At 41.4% G+C, this 27,077-nt stretch overlaps 2 protein-coding genes across 6 annotated transcripts in view; one reads left to right on the top strand and one right to left on the bottom strand.

Annotated features, from left to right (window-relative positions):
- The window catches only part of ARHGEF4 (Rho guanine nucleotide exchange factor 4), a 155,895-nt gene extending 153,619 nt beyond the window's left edge, over positions 1-2,276 (top strand). For all 5 annotated transcript variants that reach the window (XM_081191095.1, XM_081191096.1, XM_081191094.1 and 2 more), the window contains one exon: positions 643-2,276. In XM_081191095.1, coding sequence (XP_081047221.1) covers positions 643-800 — 158 coding nt within the window. In that variant the 3' untranslated portion in view covers positions 801-2,276. The remainder of the gene's footprint in view (positions 1-642) is intronic.
- Positions 1,704-24,019, bottom strand: FAM168B (family with sequence similarity 168 member B). The gene is made up of 7 exons (XM_081191137.1): positions 23,733-24,019; positions 18,459-18,539; positions 15,499-15,582; positions 13,160-13,302; positions 11,575-11,752; positions 10,373-10,497; positions 1,704-9,420 (listed from the first exon to the last, which is right to left on the bottom strand). Exons 2-6 carry the CDS (start codon positions 18,526-18,528, stop codon positions 10,385-10,387), a joined length of 588 nt encoding a protein of 195 aa, XP_081047263.1. The 5' UTR covers positions 18,529-18,539; positions 23,733-24,019; the 3' UTR covers positions 1,704-9,420; positions 10,373-10,384.
- Positions 24,020-27,077: the final 3,058 nt, after the last annotated feature.

The raw sequence follows: 27,077 nt of genomic DNA, 5'->3' as shown, positions 1-27,077 counted from the left end.
AGGAGGGGAGACACTTTTTCTCTTTTCACACCATGCATTTCAGAGCACCTTGAACACACGGAGCTGCCTTTATCCCTGCCAAGGAGATCCAGGATACAGGGCAATATACAAGAACCTGCTCTTGGAAGCTAGTTTTATTCAGTTGGAAGCATCTACCCAAAAGCAAAGTACCTACTTCAGGGGTAGAATTGTCCTCAGAACAGCAGGGAAAGGCAGGATCCCGCTCCCCCTCAAAAAAGACCCCCACTTGCTGCAATTCCATAATAATCAGGCCTCCTGGGTTTGCTATTTAAAGAAACCTGCATGTTAAATGCAAAATTTAATGTGATGCCTAGCCACATTTCAAGATAAAAATATTACTAGTGGCTCATGTGTTCAGAAATGGTAGTTGTGCTGCAGATGGCTTGAGCATGAGGACCCTTTTATCAGCTTTTTCTCCTCCCCCACAAAGTGTCATGAGGTCAGGCAGAAGATGGACATAAGAGATAAGAAGGTCCTATTGGATGCTTCTGCTAAAAGGCAGCGTTGAGTTGTTTTGAAGAATTATTTTATTAAATTTAGATCATGCTGGGCATCACGAGCAAGAATGCGTTGAATCTGCGTCAATGTAACCTTTTATCCTCTTGCTCATGTTGTTAACAGTGGTCACCCGGACATATTACGATTTCTTGATGCGCCAGAAGCACCCCACATTGCCGACGAACCTCCCCCAGCAGCAAGTTTTCATGCTGGCGGAGCCCAAGCGCAAGCCTTCGAATTTCTGGCAGAACATCAGCAGGCTGGCACCGTTTCGAAAATGAGGGGAAGCAGCCTGATCTTGTGCCTGAATACCTTCTGAGAAAGCACTTTATGCATCAGTCCTGCAAAACAAAGCACTAGCTCCCCCTCCTGGCTTCCAGAGGGATAGCATCTTCCCTTTACTCCCTTATTTTTTTTGCCAGACTGAATGAGCTCAAAAGTGTTACAACATGGACCATTTTTGTTGTTGTGTGTACGTACGCGTGTGTCTGTGAAAGTGAGCTGAGCCTGGCCATCTCTTTTGAATACCCAGGAAGAGAAAGCAAGAGGCTTGAGTTAGAACATAGTTGGAACCTTTCCTGTTTTCTTTCCTTAAAAACACAAAAACCACCCTTATTTTGTCGTTTTCCTTTTGGACCATTCCTTCCCTTGGGACCATGATTTGCTTGCAGTTTCAACAAGGCTGCCAGACAAAATAGGGGCAAGGGGATGAGCAGTCCCAGTGCCAGCTCTGCATTTGCTCCAAAAAGCTGTTCGAGTGTTGTTGCTGCTGTTACACAGTTTTCTCCTGGGACGACGGACTCCTTTCCCATCACCATCCTCACCCATTTTCACATAAATCCTGAAGAATGGCCAGTGAGCCACCTTCGACCTTCCTTTGCTGAAAGCAGAACTACTGACCACGAACCAGAACCTGACTGGCCAACCTGAAGCATGACTAACAGCCGAGACCTAGTTGAGTTAATGTACATTGTGGGGGAGGGGGAAATGTGCCTAAATTAACTTTAAATTACTTTTATTCTCTACCAACACTTTGCCATAGTTCTTGGCCAATGAATTTTTTTTTCTGTCAGTGTTTTTAAATGTTTATTTATGGTAAAAGTGCAGATAACTGTATTTTGTAAGAGTTTGTAATCTGTCTTGTCAGATGTTAACTTGATGCCTGTTTTGTCTATTCCCCCCCCCCCCCACTAAAGACAAAGGCCAACATTTGTAAGCCTATATTCCTAAAAAAAAGATGAGACATGTCTGAAGGTGAATTTCAGATGTACCAGTACCACTTACAAGCAAATCAGTATTATCCTTGGGAACTGTGCCACCCACGCAATAGTCTGCCGAGGCAGTGCGGGGATAGGAAGCCTGGGCCACAGAGTTCCAGATTTATACAGAAGGGTGTATATATAGACACACTGACACTTGAAAATGGTGGGCAAAAATACCCATGTAATCCTTGACTAGAAAAAGAGAAAGATTTGCCTTACTATAGCAAGATAGCTAGAAGCCATAACTGACTGAATCCCATCCTTTAGGGATTACCTGGTACTGTGAACTTAAAAAGAAAACCATGTACTCTGGTATGAGACTACTGTGAGGGGGTGAGCACTCAGACGTCTGCCACAGAGATGCAGTGTCCAACTACGGCTAACCAGCCGATAGTTACGCAAATCCAGAAGCATGTACAAATTCATTCTTGCACTATATCTTTCCCCTCGTGGGAGGGGCTACATTTAATTTCATAAAGAAACTTGTAAAAGTGATTTCCACTCCGTGTGTGTCTGTTATAGAATTCTTGGTCCAACAGTCTCATTCTTTGTGCCTGGTTATTCTTAAGTGAGGAGTGAGCTGCTTAGCAGGCTGGGCTCTGTTGCCTTTTATTGCCTTTGTTTCTCTCCAGCTCCAGCCATGTCGACAGCAAGGATGTGGAATCTGTGGTCCTCAAGCTCTTGCTGAATTTTTCAACTCCCATCGTCCTTGATAGGCCACGCTGGCTGTAGTTTATAAGAGAGGACTACCACATCCACACCATACACGTAAAGCACTCTCACACCATTGTAAGTCATGCCCCCCCCCCCGTGCAAATCCTGGGAACTATTGTTTAAAGCTGATGAGAACTGTAGCTCTGTGAGGCATCTCCTAACACTCGGCACCCTTAACAAACTACAGATCCCAGGATTTTGCGCAGTAATCCTTCACTTTTAAAATGATGTGAAAACACTTTAAATGTATGGTGTGGCTGTAGCCTAAGGAATCCAGCAACAGCTAGAGGACCTCAGTTTCCCCACCTGGTCTAAAAGCTGATTCACATTACTTTTGTAAAAGATGCATGTGAGACTGCAGCGTCAAGTGATGACTTGTATGTGGACATAATTTAACTTTTTACATAATTTCAAACATACCAAGCTGGACCCCAAGATTTCAGAGCTTTTGCTGATGCAATGGGGCTTTCACATCTCCTTGCTGTTGCATCCCTTAAAGCAGGCCCTGTGAATTGAATGGGATGCAGCAGGGCAGGGGAACTAAGCTAAGCTAACTCATTGCCTTCTGCTCACACAAGCAACCATTAAGACTAAACCCTTTATTTTTCAGTTTACATAACTGGCTAGAAGTCTCCAAGTGATGAGAAATGATATGCATGCATCCCTGTTTGAAGCTTTCTTTAGTGCAATTACACTTTGATAGCTCCAGCACTCTGGGCTGTAGCATGGGATTTGGAGAGGCTAGATGCCAGTCTAGATATAGCCATCATGTACAAGATGACTCCTAATTTGTTAGTACTTTTCATCTCTTGAACTGTTTAACGTTGTGGGGAGGTAGCATGAGTTCCAAGCCATTCAATCCACATGAGTAAGGCTAGATTAACAAAAGCCACCAGGTTTTACAATGAGACTCAAAAGTGGTGTGCCGCAACATGATCAAGAGCTAAGAACGCTTCTGTCAGATGTGTAGACCTGAAAATACCAATCGTATTAACGACACAGTTCAACCTAGCCAGCTACTAAGCACAGAAGTATTTGAAGAAAAGTGTAGTAGTTGTCAGAGAGAGGAAGTCCAATAGCAAAAGAGAAAGACCAGTCTGGAAGTAATGTGCCAGAGTTGCCTTTGCTCGACCAATGCGAACTATGCAGTCAGGTGGCCAGTGCTGCAAATGAAAGCACTTTTTACTTGTTGAGTAAACATATCTCAGGAATCATCAGTCCCATGGGATAAATCGTATACTGTAGTATACAGCAGTACAGATCAGGTACTGAAACAAGGAGCAAGGGATTAGTACTGAACCAAGCCAGAACACCCCACAACTAGGGGGCAAGAACATCCTGCTGCTTTTAACAATGGTAGATGGGTGTGAAGTTAGTAGCCTGCAGAGCCCAGAAAAGGAATGCAACATAGCTTCCATTGTTCCAGGGATGTGGAACATGAAGCCCCAAGAGTTGATTAAAGTCTATAAAGGATGGATAAAATGGATTAAAAGTCAAAAGAAAACAGGTGAAACTTGTGGAGTTACTAAGAATTTAATACCAAGAATTAAACATGCCTCTGCATCCATGTGAAATAGCTTTGTGTGGATCTGCCACCACCCACTACTGGAATACTGGTCCAGACAGCGCCCTCCATCCAAAAAAATCCACCTCATACTTAGCTTAGTGCCTGACATACTTCAGAGTCCTCCTCATATCCCATATAAACAGACAAGATTGCCATATTGCTGCTTTCAGAAGCTTCATAGAATAAACAGAATTCTCATTTTGGGGTTTGTATATATACAGTATAGAAAATCTAACTTCCATAGAAGAATGTCAGCATGGGGAAAGCTTATAATAATTCTCTGTGAAAGCATGCAGTAATATAGGATCTTTGATACCACCAGCAAAAGGGGAAAGTGTGCTATACAACCAACAGAAGGACTGATGCCAATTTAACACTTTTTCCTTTTGAGTAAAGTAAGCAGCTGCTTTGATATGCTGTGGTTGATTTGAAGCAGCAAGCTAAGCATACAAAGTTACATTACAGAGCAAGGGCAGGGAACCTGGGGCTCTCTGCATGTGCAGATGCTCCATCATCTCCAGCTAGCATAGGCAACTGGAAGGTAAGATGGGAACTTTAAGACCTGTAGTTGTTCCAAGGAAAAAAAAAACAAGACTAAAGGACCACGATAAGCAACACAGTCAATCTTTATTGAAAACTGAAGTATTAATACATAACAATTCCTGTTACATAAACGTGCTTTTAAGAATTTAACTCTGAGCTCATCTACTCATTGGATTGCATAAAAATAAAAATGAATTTTACACAGTTGGCTCAGAATGAAATTGCCACTCCTATGTGTTGATGCAATAGTTCAATGCAGATATGATGCTTTAAACTGGTTCTGGAAGACAACATTGACCTAAACTTGGAAAAAGTACCAATACAACTGCTTTAAGACAGTCTTCTTTTAAAAAAAAAAGTTATAAAAAAAGGAAACCTGTGTCTATTTCATAACAAACACTATTACTGGGGCCTCTTGCACCTCTGTTGCATGCACTCCCCCTTTTCACCCCACAAGGGCAGCCAATAATAGCACTACAATAAAATCCCACTAACAAATCCATTCTACTAAAAACAAGTCTGTACAGCAGCAAGCTAAATGAAACTTCCCCGGTTTGCTTGCTAAGTGCTCAAAAGTCACATCAGATTGGAAAAAACCACACAGATCATGTTGGGTAATTAGAGGTCAAACTATTTAGAATATTTTGATACACTAAGTTGGCTCCTGACACTGCGATACTCAAAATGTATTCCAAGTCACATTAGAAAGGGTCAGATGCCCCCCTGCCTTCACTAGCCTGAAAAGGAAGTTCAAGAATCTTGATGGCTTGAGATATTAATGCAAAAACATGCTTATGTAGCTTTTCTCCCTTCCATTTCTATTGAAGACTTACAGCCTGACTAAAGAGATCCAAGCCAAGATGACTCAAGACACACATGCAGCTTCCTTGCCTGCACAACCTTCCTTCTCCACTTCAGAATGAAGGGGGTTATACAGGCTGAAAAAGTAGTATCTATACAGCACCACTCAAGTCAGTAAGCAAGGGGCTTGGAAAAAGCTCCATGTGCCCACACCCCTGGAGAAAACCCCCACAACCGAACTCTGGATCTGGGGCTTAGTATTTTACATGCACGGACAGAAATGGCATTTGTACTATTTGATGTATTCTAGCAGAGTTACCCAATAGAAAATGCTATGGTGAGCCTTCACAACTATCAAGAAATTAGTTAAAACCTCTATATGGATGCCGACTTCTTTCAGAAGCAGCCGCTAAATACCGTGTATTTACCTAACAGTGCCAACTCACCATTTTCATATAAACAATTTAGATATTCTGCTTTGCGTAGAATAGTGTCATCCAATCTCTCTGCATTTTAATAAAACAAATTAAGCTAGCTTTACAATACTGTGCTCAACCAAGAGGAACACTGCTCATTTGATACACATAGGAGAAAGATTTGCCTAATCAATTCAAAATTCTATACAGAAATTAAGATCTGTGAAGATCAGCTGACATGGAATATCCCTATGCAAATACCGTTCCATAAAATTTAACCAGATTACAAGTGTTGCATTCTAAGTGGCTTTTCATTTACAGGAATTCAGCTGAAGTGAATCCCACCAAACAATATTTCCATTATAGCATCATGCTACCTTTCATGGTTACTTTATGAGCTTGTCAGAGTACTTGAATTTCTGTAGCCTTCAACAATATTTTAGTTACACATTTATAATCAGGATTAATAATTGAGGTTTAGTTTCCTGTCAGTAGGTTAGTGCTAAACACCACTGACTAAATCTACCAATTCTTAGGCAAATGTTTCCATAGAATGTGACTATTTTGCTATTTTGCTCTTCTTTAAAAAAGAGACACTTAGAACACTGTGTTATCTACCTTGGGAACGTCTCCTAAATGATACTTTGAACATTATTCAAAAACAAAACTTTTGAAGTTTAAAAGCCCAGATCCTTTTGTTTTCTGTTATTGCTGTAATTTTTGATTACATTTAAGGCTGCGTTCATTTGAAAAAGCAGCTTGATTTGAGCCTTGTCTACACTGCATTAGCTCCCTTTATAACTTTCTGGGGAGCTCCAATGCAGCCACGTACTAAAAATTTCGAGGTTTTACCCCACCCACCCATGCGCACCCCCCCCCCCGCCCAGGAATTCTAAAACAGGGAATGGAACAAACAGCAGAAGAAAGAATTCCACAACACCTCCTGCTGCCTATAACCCACTTGAAGTACAAACTTTCAGTTTCATATTCATGCTTTTTATTATTTGCAACAATATACCAAGCTATATACACCCCCTCATCACTGTGCTTTTGGTTACTTCCCTATTGACTGTAATGGAGGCATGGAACTACCTCCCAAAAAATGCCCTCTCCCTCCCTCCCACCCACAGATTAGAATTTCTGGAAGGTGCAGTATCTTTTGCAAAAAGTACTATTTCCCCCCCCTTGCAGATGAATCCCTAAACACAACTTAGAAAAAAGTGCTCAAGTGAGATCACCTAGAAAGCTGTTACTACTACTGTGTCCAAAAAAAGCAAGAGGAAGCATTCGGAAATCTGAAGCTTGAGGAGAATAAATTATAACTTGTCCTTACCATTCACAAAGTGCTGCATTAGTTGAAGAGAGTTCAGAGCATTTAAGAGACTGAAGGCAGCAGTGCTTCCATTTATTTTCAACATGTCCCCAACAAAGCCGTATTTTCAATGCTCATATCTGTGGCAAGAAATATTTTATTCTAAACTTGCTAAAATGGACATTTGCCCACACTGGATGATCACTAGGTCTGTGGAGCACTTTGAAAATAAGAATTACAGATCAATTTCACAAATGGTATAGCTAAGCAGACTCGTCCAAAGCAGTACAGACTCCAAATTGTAGGGGTAGGATTTTGCTGTTGTTGTTCTCTGCATATGGGACTTTCTAAACTGCAACAAGTGCTCAAGATTAAAATTTAAATATCTTAATTTTTTGTTGTGCTAAAGGCATTTGGATCAAGGGGGCCATCTACAATGTGCTCCTTGGAAAATTAACTTTATAAAACCTTACGCTAAAACAAAAAACATGAAGAGTGTCTATTATAAAACAAAGTTATCAAGGCCCTCACCTCTACAAGGATACGAGATGTGGAACCCTCCTGCCCCAGGAAAATATAGGACGGCAGCATTAAAATCAGCATGCATACTACACAGAAGTAGCTGCCAAATGCGATTTAAAAACTGATCATCCCAAAATAAAGTACAGGGATACTCAATCTCACAATTAAAAAAAGAGAAGCTTTTTGAGTAGTTTACCAACACTATAACCTAACATACAAATACCAACTTTTAACGGAACATTTTATAACCACTTACAGCACAATTTGTTGTACGCTGGAAATACTGGGAAAATAATGTCCTGTTACTGTTTACCTAAATGGTGCCAATTTAAAGAAAGCCCTTGATTGCATTTAGCACTGAAACTAAACTAAAAATAAAATCTCATAATAATTTTGGTACACAAATGGGTTCCAAGACTAGCCCTATCTCCCCACGGAATTGACTTAGGAACTTTTATAAAAACTTAAAAGTCATAGGCAAGGAATTCAGGAGTCACTTGCTGCAATGAAACACTGCATCTGCTTTCTTAATTTACTGTCTTCTAAATGCAATTTAGGAAGCAATAAGGATATGATAGGAGATTATGCCAAAATACTAATTAATGTCTTTGTACTTGATCACTTTCTAATTCAGTACTCATTTTTGGAACTCTTCCATCATGACAACTCCTACTACACTTTGTTCATAATCTATGCTGCGAGGAAACCAAGCCAAGTAAAATATTTTCAAATGGCTTGTTTGCCTTTACCATATCTAACATGTAGTTGAATTCCTTCCTATTTACATTAGTACATTTTACAAAAGCAAACTGGTTGAAATTGAAATTTTTTTAGTTGACCAGGACTGGCAAGAAAAATTATCTTGGGGTGGGGTGGGGATTGGAACCAAAGGAAATCTGATTCTACCAGAAGTGCGGAAATTTCTTTTGGACATATCATTTAAAACTGTGATTTGATTTTTTTAAAGGAGGCAAGCCATTATGTAGATAGATTTTCCACCTAATATTCTAATGAAGTATACGTTGATGATTTAGAGACAAGCTGCTTTTGCCACTGATAACCACACTTCCTGCAAAATTTCATTCTTGTCCTTAAGAATGTTTATGCAACACTGAATCTAACCCCCTCCCACTGGAAGAAAAAAGGAAATGGAAAAAAGGTATGCTTGGTAAACTGATTCTCTGCAAACTATGAACTAATTTTCCAGTCACTGAACTAGGAAAGGAAAATATCACTTAACAGTGCCCCCTTGAACTGGTGCCTTCATCAACTGAAAGTTGCTAATGTATATTATGTTTTTCTATGAAAAAAATCACTGTCACAATTCTACCTCTTAAGACCCTGCATACATTACAACAGTGCATTAGTGATACAAATTGTAAAATACTTTTCGGCTCCTTTGGATTTTGCATATGACATATTTTTTTTTTTTTGCATCAGTCACAGCAGGTAGATTGAGCAAGCTTTGTGTGTTCTTAGACATGCATTCAACTAGATATGATCAATAAATTTATACTCCCTTTAATCATTATAATGAGCTAAAAATTGCAAGACAGTCCACAAAACAGGATTTGCTTTAAGACTAACTGCTGGAGTTCCAAGATGTAAGATATGCAGCACTGGGAAATCTTCAGTGATGTGGAATTAGTGTTTAGCAAAGGATTGCAAGCATTCAGAAGAAATAAGTCCTGGTTGGAGGCATGAGGGCTTCAGCACCAACTTTTAAACCTCAGTTACTTGATTGCATATCTCCCATCTTCAAACCTACATTCAAAGAAGGGTAAGAAGGCAACTAAGTAAATGTCTGACCTCGTGTAACAAGATCCATGCAATGTCAAATAAAGAAACAATTCAAATGTGGCACATAATAGTTACTTCTGCACTCAGACTCGCCTTGTTCCATATACTCACCAAGAATTGGCAGATTCGTAGCTTCTGCTCAACAGAAAGATAGCCCTATTCTTCTGTCTGCCTCCTCAATCTAACCTAGCAGATTTCACTTTCAGAGCTCATCTATCCAACCTGTACTAGAAAGCCTAGAAACCCCATGACTCAAGACAGTCAGATTCTGCAAATGGATCAGAACATTTCTAGCAGAGTAATCAGATCCTCAGTCAAAGAGATATACGTAAAATCTTAAAGCAAAAATCAACAGTAAATGCCCTGTTACAGGCAATTAACAGCTGCTCAAAGCTTGTTTTAACTTTAAGATAGTCAGGAAAATTGAATGAGGGAGACCCTTCCATCAGGGAACTCCATGTGCTGCTGGATCATATTAAGAGGCAGTGCAGATGTTAGCCAAAGCTAACTCTCATCAGTACTCTCCACTGAAGCCCACACAGTTCCGAATCCAAATGCCAAATTCAAAAATTTCTCTGCCAAGTATTCATCCAAGGAGCCCAAAGCACAAAAGCGACATAGGTGGGTCTTTAACCAGGTAAATAAATCTTGCTTTTTTAAATTTTTAAATTTCTTTTGTACAGAGTGAAAAACTATACATGGATATAAGACACTCTTCAGAAAGCCAAACTGCTGTGATTGTAAAACGTTCTTTCCCAGAAACAAGCAATGTTTAAGAACATATAACCAAGCCTGACATTTACAGGTGACACATACCAACGCACCTACTATCAAAAAGTTATAACTTATCCTGTGACTTGTGCTAGATCTCTAGCAAAGACGTTGCTATGATTGTTACAACCATGCCAGTACTTACACTGTGTGGTAATCACCACTGTGGGGGCACGTAGCTATAGGTTGGCGTTCCTGGGGCCCGATAGGTGGGCATTGTAACTGGGTGTGGGGCTACAGGAGTTGGGGAATGCGTTGTCAACAAGGTACCTGAGGAGCAAAGAATATTTTCATAATAATGTTGCTTTAATTTAGAAGTCAACATATCGATAAAAACTTACATAGGATTTAAAAGGAACATCGTTTTGCAAGCTTGTGGCCATGTGTCCCTTTTGCTCACCGCCCCCCCAATTTTGTAGCAAAAAAAGGAGAGAAAGTTACACACCGAGAGGCAGGTATATCATCCTAGTTTGGGGCTGAGACAGCGTGTCTCATGAAGCTACTTCATGAGTTACATGGAACAGGAAAGGTTTTTAGGAGTTAGACTCTCCCACTCCCTGCCCCAAGTACATCTACATCCTCTGAGCAGCTCTTCAGCTTGCAGTATTTCCCCACTGTATAAAAATGCTTCATATAAAATTTATCAGTAGAATTGGGTGACATGGTTCACAAGTCAAACTAAGCCAAATCATGGCTCTGAAGGAACACATGACTGTGTGAGATTTGAGAGAGGGGATCAAAGTCACTTTGTGCCTCCCCATTGCTCTGCTGGCTGTGACCATGGTTTGGTTTAGCATGTTGTCTAAACCTGGGATCACGGCTTAGCTCTCCTGGAGAGACCTTAAGCTGTGTAAACCATAGGGCAAACAGCTTGTGGTTAGTCTGTGGAAAGCTAAACCATGACCCCTGGTTCACAGAACACACTAAATCAAGCCATGACTCAGGGCAGTGCAGCAGCAGAATAACCAAGGAAGAGTAAAGTGGCCGCAATCTTTGCCCCGGAACCCCCACACTAAGCGATGTGTGAACCAGGCCAAAGTCTCAAGTTAAAATCCAACCACCACTCAAGTGTATGGGCAGCAGATTTCAGACAATCAGAGTAGTTAATGCACATTAACTTGTGAAACTCAAGTGCTACAGGATGATCTGACTTCTAGTCCTAAGTGGCACTTTTTTGAAGTATTGGTATCAGTCATGGTAGCCAAGAAAGTTCAGATATACAATATCCACTTATCACAAGTTGCATGAGGATTTACATGCAATATCAAACTGGCCACACTGATTGCTATCAAGTGAGACTAAATACTGACCCTGGCCCAGAATGTAGTATAACAAAAATCTATTTACCTGCTGACATTGCCATTGTGGTCCCAGCCACCATTCCCATAGTGACACCATTTCCTCTGGGGGGCGGAATTGGTGCTGGGTACATAGTTGCTGGCATTCCATTGGGTTGCACAACTGTAGTGTGATGAATTACGTGGGGTGGTGCTGCATATAAAGGCTGTGTGTAATAAGTGCCTTGCTGTTGGAAAAAAATAGTTGGTTTAGTAAAATCCTTGCCACCACTGCATGCATCCTAAAAGGGCACACAAAACTATTTCAGGAAAAATACCATTAAGTACAGACCACAGATATAAATTGGAGTGGTGGAGGGTGTGAGAGAGATCAAAGGCAGAAAATTACATCTCTTTCCTCCTCTGAAATTACAACTCAGGTGGGAGTTGGACCCCTGAAAAAACAAACAAACCCACAACACTTGCCTTGTTAATCTCTAATTGAACTGTCATTATTCTCACACCTGAAGTCTCACATTTTGTTTCCAAAAAGCAAGATCGCCTTTGTACTGAGATCCTGTAATTTTAACAGCTTAAATATTTGGGATATCTTTCTTTTTTGCTTCACCCTGCATGCCACAAGGCAGTAATTCAGAATCTAGACGTTTACCGTATTTTTCGCCCTATAGGGCGCACCGACCCATAGGGCACACCTAGTTTTCAGGGGGGGGGGGAATCAAGGAAAAAAATATGACCCCCCCCCCGCAGCTCTGGGAGCAGCGGACAGGCTGCATGCAGCCTGTGCGCTACTCCAAGACCTTCTCCCTGCTTTTGCGGGAGGTGGGGGAATTCCCCCATCTCCCGCAAAAGCCCACAGGCGGGAGAAGGGACTGACTCGGCCAGTCAGTCCCTTCTTCCTCCTTGGGGAAAAGCCCCCAAGTGCGGCGCACTCTTTAAAGAGTGCGTGGCTCCTGCAGGCTTTTCGACCCAGCTTGTGGGGCTGGCGGTGGGGGTAAGCGCTGCTTTCCCCCACCGCCAGCCTCAAAGCCAGGTCGGGGAGCAGCGCTAAGGCGTCGCGCGCCTTCCCGCTGCCCCCCGAGCTTGTGGGGCTGGCAGTGGGGGGAAGCGCTGCTTTCCCCCACCGCCAGCCTCAAAGAGCAGACTCTCCTGGCTTCAGCGAAAGCAACGCGAAGCCTCCGGAGCACAGGCTACGGAGGCTTCGCGTTGCTATCGCTGAAGCCAAGGAGCCTGCATTCGCCCCATAGGACGCACACACATTTCCCCTTCATTTTTGGAGGGGAAAAAGTGCGTCCTATAGGGCGAAAAATGCGGTATGTCTATTTGTATTTGCAACTATTTCTCTTAAGAGAAAACAAGCATTTTAAAGATGGAGTTCATTCACAAGCCTGTTTCTATGCATGTTTATATTTACCAAAACAATAACATCACCACATATTTCCAAGAATGTCAATGCTCAGAAAAATCAGATATTCCCACAAGTACAGTAACCTAACAAGAGTAATGTAAAGCAAGAGCAACCAGTCAAAGCTTTCTGCACAACACACTGATTCTACAGAAAATACTAACAGAGTAGAGAAGGATAGCATTCTGTGCTGTTACAGAATTAATGCAAACAGTAAATCTATACTTTTTACCTGTGCATATGGATTCTGCTGTGGATAGGCACTTCGAACCGGATACACTGCAGTCTGATAGGGGTTGGGTGATGAAGAATAGGGAGGCACTGCACCACTGGTAGGTGAACAGGAGACTTTATATGGTGTGCCTGGTGTATAACCTATAAACAGAGAAAACCAAATGTAATCTTTTTGCTGAGCTTTAATCAGATTTATTTAACACACCTGGGCACAAATGTAAGCCTTCCATTAAGCCATTTGAATGCACATACATGCTTTCATAATTTCTAACAATCAAGCAGATTAATAAACCACAAGAATTAGTAACATCCATTAAATTTTCTAGTGAAATAGAATCTGCTACCACACAAAATTTAATAATCAAAAACAACAACAACAGAATATCAAAGAGTGGTACAGGTATTAAGGTTGGTCAATAAAGTACTTGGGTTTTAGGTAAAGCACAACAGTTAGGTAAAGTTAGGTAAAGCACAACAGAAATGTTGTACTTTATTTACCAGATTAAAAATAATAATACGAGGCAGAAAATATTTATAACTTTGGAATACTCTGCCAATAGATTTAGCAGGCCTCCTTCTGTTTCAGCTTTTAAATAGGTGCTGAAAACTTTTCTGTTCTGTCAGGCTTATGAGGGCAATTAAAAATACATCTTTCCACAATAGTTAGCCAATTTTGGATTATTTTTTGTATGGTTTTATGTATAGTTATAAACCACTCTTATTTATTTATTTTACAAATAGAAGTATATATACTTATAACCAAATAAATAAAACAAAACAAGTCTATTCACTTTGCAAAACTGATTGTGGTTGAAGTTAGATTACAGAATCCATTCTGGAGTGTTTTTATACAGATTTCTGATACCCATGATGCATAGCACTATTTTAATATAGCCGCCATGTACCTAGCTGGAAGCATCGTGATATTTCCACTAAGTTCTGCACTTCAGGGGTGGCAGGGGGATGGGGAGATATAGGGGAAACGAATAACACTCATCTTGTAATAATCTCTTACAATAACTTTCTTTAGATCTTGGAATACAAATACACACAGAGAGAAAAACAATAATCCTGGATCCAGAACAGATCTGAACCTGGTTGCTAAAACCCCCGGGGGGTGGGGGCAAGGTATTCAAGAGGATGGTGCCTAATTCTAAAATTGGGTAGGATGTGGAGCTGGAAGGACAAGGCACAATGATTAAAAAATGGAGGGATGTCCTGCACAGTGAGGGGACCTTGGTTCAAACAACCCTTGACCACCTTTTGCTCCAACAATCAAGAAAAATAATGACTATGCAGTGCATCTTCCTTCTCCACCCCACCCTCAGCAACAACAATCAGGGATACTGTGCACTGGCAAACAGTCCATTATTCAATAGGTTGTAGCAGTATCCCCACATGCAGGGAATAGCAAGGAAAGAATACACAGTGCCACCAGGAAGCCCCCGTTGTGCAAACCCCAGTAAACTCTGTGATGCACGCAGAAGGGAACATGGAGTACATGTTGGCGAATACCCAACACTCCTCTCCATCTTACTGCCAAAAACTTGTGACTCATTTATCTTCACAGGATAAGAGCAAAAGACAAAAAGCAGAACAAACAAAATGCAGATAGTGTTCCATTGCAACTCCCTACATTGGATGATAAGGTTTAGTCTTAACTTCCTCAATATGTGAATAACCAACTGCAAGCACCAAGGAGACTACCCATGTGAGAGTGGGAACTAGGCTGAAGAACATCAACTGGAAGAGTACACAGGAGGCAGAACCCTCTCTTGCACGTTCACCCTCTAATGTGCACCTAGTCACAGAACCCTACTGCAGGCAATACCCAATATTTACCATCCCCATGTCTCTCAACAGGGAACCAGGTTGCCTTTGACACACAGAGGGAAGAAATCATAGAATCATAGAATTGAAGGGACCCCAAGGGCCATCTAGTCCAACCTCCTGCAATGCAGGAAACTCAACTAAAGCATCCATGACAGATGGCCATTTAACATCATATTCCAACCCACAGCGTCATGCCTCCCAGAATCAAGGCCTATAATGGGAAACGGGAGCAGTGGAATTGTCCTAATTAACTCTCACAGATATCATGTTCCTTTCCAGAGTACACGGCAGACAAATGCCATGGATGCAACAGTACCTAGCATGGAGATGGGGAAAGATGAACCTGCTTCCTCTGTCTGTCACACTCCTCTTTCAAACATAGCAACAACAAAAAGTCTGGCTACTCAGTTTCTTTGTTTCAGAAATCCTCTGCAGATGTCAAAAAACATCACCATTCCCACCCAATGCTTTATATGGTTGACTTCGACATGTCTGCATACATACCTGTTTGGAATGTAGGATTTGCTGCAGGGTACATATTTGGAGAATAGGCAGGAGCAGCAGCTGCATAGCCCATTGGGAATCCAGCTAAGAGAAAACAGTTGAAAATTACTGTCAGAAATACCTCCAATGATCTACTTGTATTGTTTTCCAAGCTTACAACTAATTAAAATAAGGTGAACATGACTTCTTTCAATTGTATCTCAGTGATGTAATCAAGCCTATGATTAATATTGTGAGGCTTCAGGCTATCAACCAGGGGCATCCAATGTCGTGCCCTCCAGATGCTGTTAGACTCTAAACCCCTCCAGCCCTAGCTGTCTAATCATGGCCATCTAACCCCTATGCTTCCAGGCCAACTGCACAAATATAAAAAACTGCTTCAGTCAGCCAAAAAGAGGTTGAAATTATACAGTGCAATGTAGCCACTTTTCTGAGGAGATCTTCATAGAACAGGCATTAACAATAAACCAAATGTATTATATAGTACAGGGGTCAGCAACCTTTTTCAGCCGTGGGCTAGTCCACCATCCCTCAAACCATGTGGTGGGCCAGACTAATTTTTTGGGGGGTGGGGGAATGAACAAATTCCTGTGCCCCACAAATAACCCCGAGATACATTTTAAATAAAAGGACACATTCTACTCATGTAAAAACACCAGGCAGCCCCTACAAATAACCCAGAGATGCATTTTAAATAAAAGGACACATTCTACTCATGTAAAAACACGCTGGTTCCTGGACCGTCCGCGGGCCGGATTGAGAAGGCGATTGAGCCGCATCTGGCCCCTGGGCCTTAGGTTGCCTACCCCTGATATAGCCACATATGAAATGGCTATGGCTCTATTTCATTATGTTTGTTGTCCATGCATCAGGAAGTTGTGGTCAGGTGTGGATGCCAGCCAGATGCATCGGCTACAGAATGGCAGGTGTCTATCCTTAATCTATACTATGCAAAGCCACCCCAACTCTCTAGAATTTTTTAAAAAATAACCTCTGCATTGTTATACGCAACTACTTGTGCATTCTGCTAATTCCAAAGTCCAATTAACTGTATTTTATATGCTAGAGGATGAGGACTGTAAAGCACTCCCATCCACGTAATAAACAGTAAATGGTAAATGCTAGGACCTTCAATATTACTACCACCCAGTATAGCACTTTCCCTATGTATTCAGAGAACTGTTTTTAAGATTACAAAGTAGCACTGATACTAGGGACTCTTGTGGTTTGTACGAGCCTATGTGTGTAAGCGAGAAATTCAGCAACAGGTCCTTAAACCCTGCTTCTGGGTGCAGGAGTCTTTTGCTTTATGACTCATTTTTGTGGACAAACCTTTAACTGATGTATGCTCTCTGTTTTGTAGTTTCATATTTAATATGAGTCACTTCAGGAATTCTTTGTGGAAAGCAACACACAGGTAAATAAAAAAATAAAAAAGCTCTAAATAATATTAAAGTCACCCCTAATATTCTCACTCTCAACTACTTTTTAAAATAGGGAGATATTTTAATGAGTTATAAAATAATAATTTATAATAGCATTTGAATGTATATTTTCAATGGTATGGACAGCCTGAAACGAGACAACAGCAACAGTAGACTATTTTGGCTAACTAAGCACTTCTACACGGAGAAACAAAGGATGAAAAGCACAATGCTTGAAAGACACGCACTGGCAGAAAACGACGTTAGGGACACAGGAAGATACTGGGCCAGACCAGTGGCCCAACTAGCTCAGTAATGTCAACACTGACCTAGCAGCAATTCTGCAGGGTTTCAGGCAGGGAATCTTTCCCAGCTCTACCAGGATCAATCCTAGGACCATATGAATAGAAAGCAAATGCTCTGCCACTGAGCTATGGCTCTTCCTGTGTTCTCTTATCTGCAGTTAGTTAGATGGCAAAGGTTAAGCCTGCATCCAAAGCATTTTTCTATTTGTATGTATTCTTTTCAAAATAAAAAGCAAGTCCAAAACTGGCCGGGTTCAGACATCATGAAAAACCAAATTGTGGCCTTAGCCTGAATGTTAATCCCCACAACCACCCTGCGAGGTAGGTTAAGAGGCTGTGTCTGGCCCAAGGTCATCCAGTGAGCTTCATGACTGAGTGGGGATTTGAACCCTGATCTCTTAGGTCCTAGCCAAACATTCTAACCACTGCACCACACTGGCTTCCTAGAGTACTTCTGCTATGGAACAGCTATATAAATTAAGTAGGTAAATAAATATTGCAAAAGCAAAATGTCACTTGGAGAAGGGTCTGAAGTATTTCCCTTGGAGCTTGAACTTGTTTTATTCTGGATCGCTTTATCTGATGTTTCAATGTGTTGTAAACCGCTTTGAGATTTTTTCTTTAAAATATTAATGGTATAGAAGTGAAATTAATTATAATAATAATAATAATCAAACTGCATGAAACAGTAAGTTGTTTATATGTTGCCATATAAGAAAGGTTAGTTTAAGCTAAAACAGTTAGAAACCAGCAATTTAAACTAATGTTCAAATCACCTGCAGCTTTCAGAAATGCAGAGGTAGGAAAAAATGTCTCCCCAAACACTATACATGGTCCTTCCCATTCCTTGTGGCCTCAAAAGGGCAGAAACTATCAGCACAGCTCTCTGCCTAGACATAGGTTTACACTGCAGGCATTGTACATTCCCTTGACCTTCTAGATTCTGGTAGATGGTACAGTCTAAGAGCAATCCTCTGTTTGTGGTGGCCCTTACAGCCAAATAAAATGCCTCTGTGGTACTGACATGACATGACAACACTCGGTCCACTTTTCTCTCTGAAGCTATTTGTGCAGTCCACAGGCTATATGTGAAGTTTGTCACTCGGGAACTTACTTGGGAGCAACTGCTACTACTCAACACCAATGCATCCTGAAGTTAGGTTTACTACAATGTCCAGTTTGATTAATAGACAGCACCCAGGTAATACATTTAAGAGATTCAGTTACATACCTGGATAACCAATTCCTTTGGCATTTGCATAGGGAACCCCAGATGATCCAGGACTATAAACAGGATTCATGATTTCGGAAACTATAGGGGGGAAAGCATTTGTATAGAAAAAGAATAGGGAGTCTTAGTCATCAATGTTCAACTAAAATGTGAAGCAGTAGGAATCCAATATTATCAACGACATTTTCATTATTCTGGCATGTGCTTGCCACAAAGTCCCTCTTAATAAGTTCTTTATTTTAATTGTGCAACTAAGATTTTGTTAACATATATGGCTATATGTACCTTTCATGATATCTGGGCATGTATTACATGAGATGCAATAAAACAGTCAACAGTTGTTACTGCTATCTAAAAAAAGAACCATTTCTCAAGAGTGGTCTTTAATTTATAACAGGTAGACAAAATGGCACACCTCAAATGGTGTAATCCCAAACACATTTATTCACTCAGTAGCACAAAAGGTTAATGACACTTGCTCTCCTTTTAAGTATGCTTGGGACTGCAGTCTAAATCACTGTAGATGAGCACAATTGACAGAGATGAGACAAGCAGTTTTTGACACTACATTTTGAAGTGTGGTTCATAGTCTGGTTTTACTTTTGAAAAAAAGATGTCCCATATAAAGAAGGTGTCTGCCAAGAGCAAAAAGAGGCCCCACTGTGACCTATGGGGCTTACTCATTACAGCATGCTTAGGATTCCATCCTTAAGTCACCCAAGACTTGTCTTGCCATCATGTGAAATACATAATGCAACTATCTGGGAGAAATTGAGTTTTCAGCAGGATGGCTGATTGGCTAGGAAAGTGTCTGGGAACTCTATGTACAGTATGTCGCCTGCAGTTCCATGATGGGGAAAAATGTGGACTATAAATGTACTAAACAAATAAGCAAAACATACTGCTAGTTTGGCTTCTTGGTGTTCAGTCAAGAAGTAGAGCACAACACATATAAGGTGAGACACCGGTGGCATCACCTACCACGATGTGTGAGTGTGTTCAAGCATAGTTTAAGTCAGGGTTCAGTATTATGAGAACAAGCCTCTGGCCTGAGTACTTTCCTGCTCCTCTTGCATGGGGACAAGAAGGTGACCACAAGCCTCCACTTCCATTTTAGATTAACTGCAGTTTGGTGCCCCATGAGAAACAAACTATGATTAATCTCTGTGACAGGTGAAACAGCGCAAGTGGAAAGGTTTTCTCAACCATCCATGTAATTGAAATCAATACACACTACAGCATATAAGATCAAGCTTACACATTTCATTTTGGAAACGAAGCTATGTCCCCCAGACTACTTATGGGTAATAGTTCATAAACTTCATGAACTATGGCTTAAAGTTAATGATAGGTTGTCAATATATGCATGACAACAGCAAGCTATGATAGGGCGTTTGTACTTTTAAAAATTGTGTAAAGAAGAAATTGAGGCAGCTGCAGTTTCTTTCACCCCTTCATGACAAACTATCCTTGCCAAAATTCCACTTCTTTAAAAGTAAGTATCCCTGTTCTCAGTCACATATGGTAACTAGAGAGAGAAAAGCCCAATTTTCGTGTATGCTTAAAGAACCACGTTATGGCCTGTGTTGCAAGCAATTATTGAAAGCCGATTCTAGGTTTGAAATGATTGGAGGTTACAGTTGTAGAACACTGATTACAATACTCAAGGGTGCAAATATGAGGGATGTGTAAGCACCTTAACTGTGTCTTCATTTTCAACTCAAGACCTTTCAGAACTGAATCACTGGAGTGCTTTTCACACTTTTCAGAGTACTTACAGAGCAATTTAGCTCTTCTGGATTGCAGACATCTTATGTTATTAGTCTACTGATATCAACAGAACCTACTTTCCTTCAGTGCACTTAAGACTGGGGCATAAGGGAAACAGCATCAAATATAATAATTTTACATTGCAAAATGCTGGTAAAGTAGTGTCTGGCCCTAGCATTTTTTGAAAGACCAGAATGTACACCATTTGAATCATAATCAAAAATATTCATTTAAACTAACCTAGTGACAATAGTTTACAGAACAGAATTACAAAGAAGCATTGTACCTCCATAATTCTGAAGAAAATTATAGAAAAGTGGGTCAATGATGATTCTTCCACAGCTTGAGGCCTTAAATGCAAGATTATTCTTATAATGTTCATTTCTATATCAGCAAGAAATCAATCTTAAGTGTGCAGCACTAATGCTCTGGAACTCTCTGCTTATTAACATCAGGCTGCTCTCTGCTTATTAACCTTCACTGTACTGACACCTGATAAAAACTTATTTGTTTAGGAAAGTGTACTCAATTTATTTTTTAAAAAATGTATACTTGCTGATGTTATTTTTAAATAAACATTTTAGTTATTCTACTTTATGCAAACTGCTTAAAGATGTTTATCTTTTGATTAAGTGGTCTATAAATTATGTTTAATACATAGATTAGAAAACAAGGAAACTGACCTCTAGTGTATAAATACCACTTCTGCCAATAATCCTCCTACAACATTTTGATGAAATTAGTAGTGAAACTGGGTAGGATAAACTGAGCTAAGATGAAGCTGTCTGATGAACAGAAAGCATACGTATATGGGTAAAAAAAATTCTAGACTCTTTTTGGCCTGAAGGGTGAACTGCATGTATCCCACAGATAACAGTGTTTGAGAAGTTCTGCTGTTTTATGAGCTTCAAACTTTTATAACATTTACAATTATAGGCTTCTCTAAAAAGATTATATATGAGAAGACAGAAAGTCTAGTCAAATTAGTAGGGTGCTACTATCAACATCTTACATTTTTATGATTATGTTTAAATCCTCCTCATGTCTTTGCAAAAAATAAGCAACCTAAAGAATAAAATGTATGTGTTTAGGTGTTAGAAGAACATATGTCGTTAAAAGTTATGTGGGTACCCTGAAAACCCAAGACAAGACTAGAGTGGCAGTAGGTCTTGAAAGATGGGGAAAGTTATAGGGAAGAAACATTAGTTAAAAGAATTTCAAAACTTGACTTTCAGGACACAATGACATTCACAATGCAGTGTACAAAGTTTCTCAGTGGAAACATAACATATGAAACCATCATATTAAAGCCACATTACATTATCTCTTTAAAACAAACAATACCAATTAATTTAAAATACAGAATGAAATAAAAATGGCCAAGTTTTCTCTTTAAAAGTTTCAATAATCAGGCCACAAGTATTTTCTGAGCAAGGTAATTCCACAAATATGTGGCCACCATCAAGAATCTGGTCCTTGGTATTAATCATTACTTCTTTTATTGACAAGATAGAGAGCAGGGCCTCAGAAGATGGTCTTAAGGCCTAAGTTGGCTGTCAACTGCAGGTGGGTTCTGGTTCCAAATCAGATAACCTGGTTCCTAATCAGGCCAAAATCAAGAAAATCAGGTTGACTGCTCCGCTGACCACAAAACTAAAAACAGTAATATTCTGCTGCCTAAAAGTTGGAACTGAATGCAAATGGCCAGAGAATTGACAAAAAGAAAAACTGTAGCAGAAACAGCTGGGAAGGGTATAGTCATAGTGAAGAACTAACAGAAACAAACGAGTTACTGCTCAGGGTTATGACAATGACAAGCTAAGTTGTAATGTAAGGCATTTGGTTTATTCAAGCATGATATAGATGGCACAAATATAGAAAAAGAAAAGCTCAAATACCAGATGTGAGGACACTTTAATTGTCTGCCTGTTAGCTTGTATTCAAAAAACAAAGCAAACTCCAATCTATCCCTTTCTGAGTAAGGTTAAAATCAAGGCAGCACACATGGCAGCAATGTTTCTCCATTACTATATGGTTTAAATCCTAGAGATTAGATTAAGATGAGAAGACAAGAGCCAAATATTGTTATTAAGGAAACTCTCAAACCACGCTTGATAATAATTAAAACAGACAACACAAACATATTCTTTGGCTTACAATGTCATTAAAAAGTATTTTAAACAAGTGCTACCAGTCTACTGCAAATCAGTCTAAAAGGCCTTCAAGTGCTCTATTTTTATTATAGAGATAACTATAGAGCAAGTTGGATTAAAAAATTAAGGAAAACATGATGAGGGTATCATTATGTACGTATATTCTGTATTTGATTTTTGGACTTGGAGCCATTTCAAGGATGATCTGCCTTATCTGTGCACATATGAAACCTGAATTGGTATACCCAAATATGGAAACTAAGGTCCAACAGATATTTAAAGGATCCAGTTTAAGGAACATGGCTGCTAAGACAAGACTTGGACCTGCTTTAAACAAGTTAGCCAGTGACATATTGCAAGGACACTTGAACCTCTTTGGCAAACTGCTCCAAAACATACATAGCAAGTTTCACAATGTATATAACATATGCCTAAAATGAAGTGATGGGCAGCCCAATCCTGCATGTTTATTTGGAAGCATTAAGTGGCACCGTAGGGTGGTAAGAAAATAGCTGTGCAATCTGGTCCACATGTCTATGTTAAAAAGCCATCAACAGCTTTCAGTGGAAGCTACCTCCATGTCAGCGTGCACATACAGGCCTGCTGCCATTAAACACGCGAGACCCACGAAGCCCACCCACGTTATTTAAGACTGAGCCTTGAAAGACACAGCCGGTAGGTATAACGGGCGCGATCGTCTCTCTCAGCGACCGCCTCCAATAAGCGCAAACCGGTTTAAATCCTAAAACGCCGTTTTCTTTGTCACCGCGGAGCGTCGGGGAAAAGTAAGCGGCCCAAGAAAATCCAGGGCAATTGGGCAGATCCTTTTCTGTGCAAGAGACGCAGCCACCCCCGCTCCTAAAGCTAGGCCGAGAAAAGCCTTTAAAGTGACCTCTCCGCCTCCCCCCCCCCCCGGCACAAAATAGAGGGAGAAAGACTGGGGAGAGTTGAGGCGCCCGCAAAGCATCGCCGTTCAGCAGCACGGCTAGGTGCAAAAAGGGAAAGGAGAAGTAAGGGGGGGGGGAATGTGCGGAGAAACGAAAGCGGTTGATCGCCCCCGGAAAACGCGACGAGCAGAGCTGCTGCAGGTCGCCCGCGGGCGCGGAGTCTGCGGCCCCGGCCTTGCCTCGGCCAAGCATCCCTCGCCCGGGGCCTTGCAAGGGAACTGACTGCAGCGCCGCCGGGGAGCGACTAGGCCAGCCGAGGGGAGGGAGCCCGCCGGGCAGCTGTTCTGGCCGCGGCCCCGAAAGGCTGCAGAGGCCGGGAGCTGCAGGTACGAGGACGGCCGACCACCTCGGCCTCCCCTCAGGGCAGGGGCTGCAGGGGGGGGGGCGCCCGCTCCTTCGCTTACCAGACTGCGGCGCTTCGTCGCGGCCCCGGCCCGGCTGTCGCTCTCTCGCTCTCGGGGCCTGAGGCGGGAGGGTGCCGAGCCTGGGCGGGGTGTGTGTATGTGTGTGAGTGCCGCCTGGAGCTGCCGCTACCACAACTACGAGCCCTTCCTGGCTGCGCCTTCCCGTCTCTCTCTCGCTCTCTCTCTTCCAGAGAACTGCGCAGCAACCTAGCGGCCCAAAACGTCACATCCGCCCGTCGGCTGGGTGCAGAGGATGGACGGCGGTGGCGGCGACGAGAGCCGCGCGCGCCTGAAGCCCCCCAAAGCGAGCAGAAAGCCGCTGTCACGTGCGGGGGGAGAAAGGCTCCTTCGCTGCCGCGGCTCCCTGTCACGTGGTCGGAGGAGCCGTCGCGCTCTGCTGTTCTCCCGCCCCCTCAGACTGCAAAAGAAGCAAAGGAGTCGACGGCTGTTGTTTTTTAATTGCTATTTGTTTAGGTGGCCTCAGGGCTGGTCACGTGTAGGAGGCTTTCTCAGGGTCATTTGCACCTGTAAGGCACATGCTCAATATTGTCTTGGACTATCAGAGCGGGAGTAGAGAAGAGAGGAAGCTGCTTATCCCGAGGCAGGCTGATGGCCTATCTAGCTCGGTGTTGTCTGCACTGACTGGCAGCGTTTGTCCGCCCTTCCTCGACATGCTCGGGAATTGAGCTTGGGCAGGTCCCCTTGCAGAACTCGAAAGCTTGCGTGCAATTCTGTGTTATTTTGGTTGGCCTAATAAATGTATAAGGTGTACAAGACAGAGGACAGGGGGTAATTTCCGGGGTTACAGTCACTTCAGGAGCCTGTCCTGCTCCTCCCTTCCACTACCTGTTTTTCTCATGGAGGCTGTGCAGTTGGAGAAAGAAACAATCGAGGTTCACAGTCAAAACAAAACGGTGCAATGCAGTCGGTTAAAACTTACAACTATACAATCCATTAAACACAGTCTGCATTCTTTTGCACTGCATATTTTGAGATCAGGGAGTTTTTTAAAATGTTGGAGCCGGGTAGCTATCCCAATATTGATTAAGAGCACAAAGAGATGCTCATGGCAGCCAGCCACCTTCCTGAGAGGACATGCTTGCATAACTATTTCTGGTGTTGTTTTGGAGCCAAGGTGACTCATTCCTGTACGATAATGATTGCCCATAATACAGTTTAATAGTTAGATGGCGGATAAGGAGGGCGCCAGAAGGCTAAAATTGTAAACGGGGGAAAGGGTTTTATTGGGTTCCTAAATCACGAAGAGATTTCTACTCACATTGAAATCAGTGCAAATAAAAGACCCCTGCAGAACTTCCGTGCTCAGCATGGGATAGGTTGAGTGCTGAGCAGAGAAGCATTGAGGTGGGGTGTTGGGCACAGGGCTTGCATATATCCCACTGTCCACGGATTCAGCATTTGTTAGTTGGGGCAAATGTCCGAACAAATGTGAAAAGGGGATTCTGATGAAGTCAACTCTAATACACAAACGTTTATATAATATTATAGCGTAACATAATAATGTTAGTTTTTCAGGTGCCCCAAGTTGGTTTAACACAACTTGCCTTCTGGAAATTGCTGAAAGGAAACAAAGGTGCGTGTTTTCAGAAATGCACTGCAGAACTGTGCATCTTACTGTTCTGTAACAAAAAACCACCTCACACACATGTATGCATTTATAAATCTTACCTATTTGTAACTGCCATTCTTAACCAATAAAATATGGTTAGGCATTCTGTATAACAAAGAGAATATGAGAGCATTCAAATCAATAATGTTTTAATATCTTTCATACAAATCATATTAAGGAAGTGAGAAGGAACATACCTTACTTTCTCTGTGGTGGTCCCCTACCTTTCACACATTTGGGTGTGCATGAAAAAATGTTCATTTCATTTTATTCGTTTTCAGCATTGTTTCATTATTTATTTGACAATATCATATTTGCTTGCTGCCTTTGGCAGTGGTGGCAGTAATTTAATTTCATCAGAATTTCCTGGATGTTGCATCTGGGACATGTTGCTGAGAAATGGGAGCTGCCTTTTTTGTAGCAGTCATTGGTCCTGAAGCACAGCCTTATTCACAACCCATATTTCCAGCGGTATTTAACCCCACTGATATCTGTACCTAAGCATATTTTACTGTGTGTTGAACTGTCCTTCTGTTACTGGAGATTTAGAGCTGAACTATTTATTGTGAAGTTATTTCTTTGATTTATGAAAAATAAAGAAAAATTCTCGTATTTCTTGAAATATTGTTGAGGACATTACTGTGAATAAAGAATCTTAGGCAAAGTTTATATGTGATATTTTAACTCAAACTTAGGTTTTCATTCTAGGATGTTATGGTATCTCATTGTTCTTGGTTTATGACTTGTGCAAAAGGATGCATATCTACATTTTATTTCCCTAGGCCCTGATCCAGCAAGCCTTGTTTGCATGTGCTAGCTTTCTTGGAATAGTTTTAACGGTTTGTGGTGTGTGTTGCATTTCAGACAAAAACTAAATCCTCTCCCTTGTGTTTCCTTGGATTGTTTTGTTGTTGGACAAAAGCAAAAAATAATTATGTAATTACCCTACCCCCCCCCCTCAAAACCAGAGCCGAAACATTTTGCTTTAAAAGCACCTTGGCAAGGGAAATCCCCCCCCCCCAAATTTGTCAATTCCAACCACAGATTCAATCACTATTGTTTTCTCCCAAGTGGGGCAATATGAAGCCATGAAAGATTTTATTATTATTTATTATTATTAAATTTTTATACCGCCTATACCTGCAGATTTCAGGGTGGTTCCCAACAATATTTCAAGAAATTAGAGATTTGAAGTTTGTATTTAAGGTGTCAGAATACTTTTTATAATAGTAGTATTTCATGATTATAATAGTACTTCATGAACATCGTTTGAATAGAAAAGTGTAAAACCCATCTTGAGTGAGAAACACAGTAATGTTTTATCTATTCAGCGACTACATGTACATGCAACTATTGCTATTTTGTGATAGTGCTTGAAGATGAGGTGACACCAAAACTCCAGCATACCTGCTTGCTTGGAAGATATTAGATATCCGACTTTTTCCAACAAGCACGACGCTGCCAAGATTGGCACCTCCAACTACGGGCCGAAGGCTGCAATCCTAAATCAGGTGTGCAGGGGAGCGGGGAGAGTTGTGGCCACGCAGATGTTGAATTCCAACCATCAGTATGGCCAGTAGTGGGAGAAGATGGGAGCTGTAGTCCACCAACATCTGGAAGGTTAAAGCTTCCTTCATCCCTACCCCTAAACACCAGGGGACAGCCCCCGATTAAAACAAGTGGGCTTTCCTTGCGAGCGCATTTCCATAGGATCG

This window comes from Podarcis bocagei (assembly GCF_964188305.1).
Source record: "Podarcis bocagei genome assembly, chromosome: 4".
NCBI classification, from domain to species: Eukaryota; Metazoa; Chordata; class Lepidosauria; order Squamata; family Lacertidae; genus Podarcis; species Podarcis bocagei.
The sequence above is the reverse complement of the archived record's forward strand: the minus strand, read 5'-3'. Positions and strand labels throughout refer to the sequence as shown.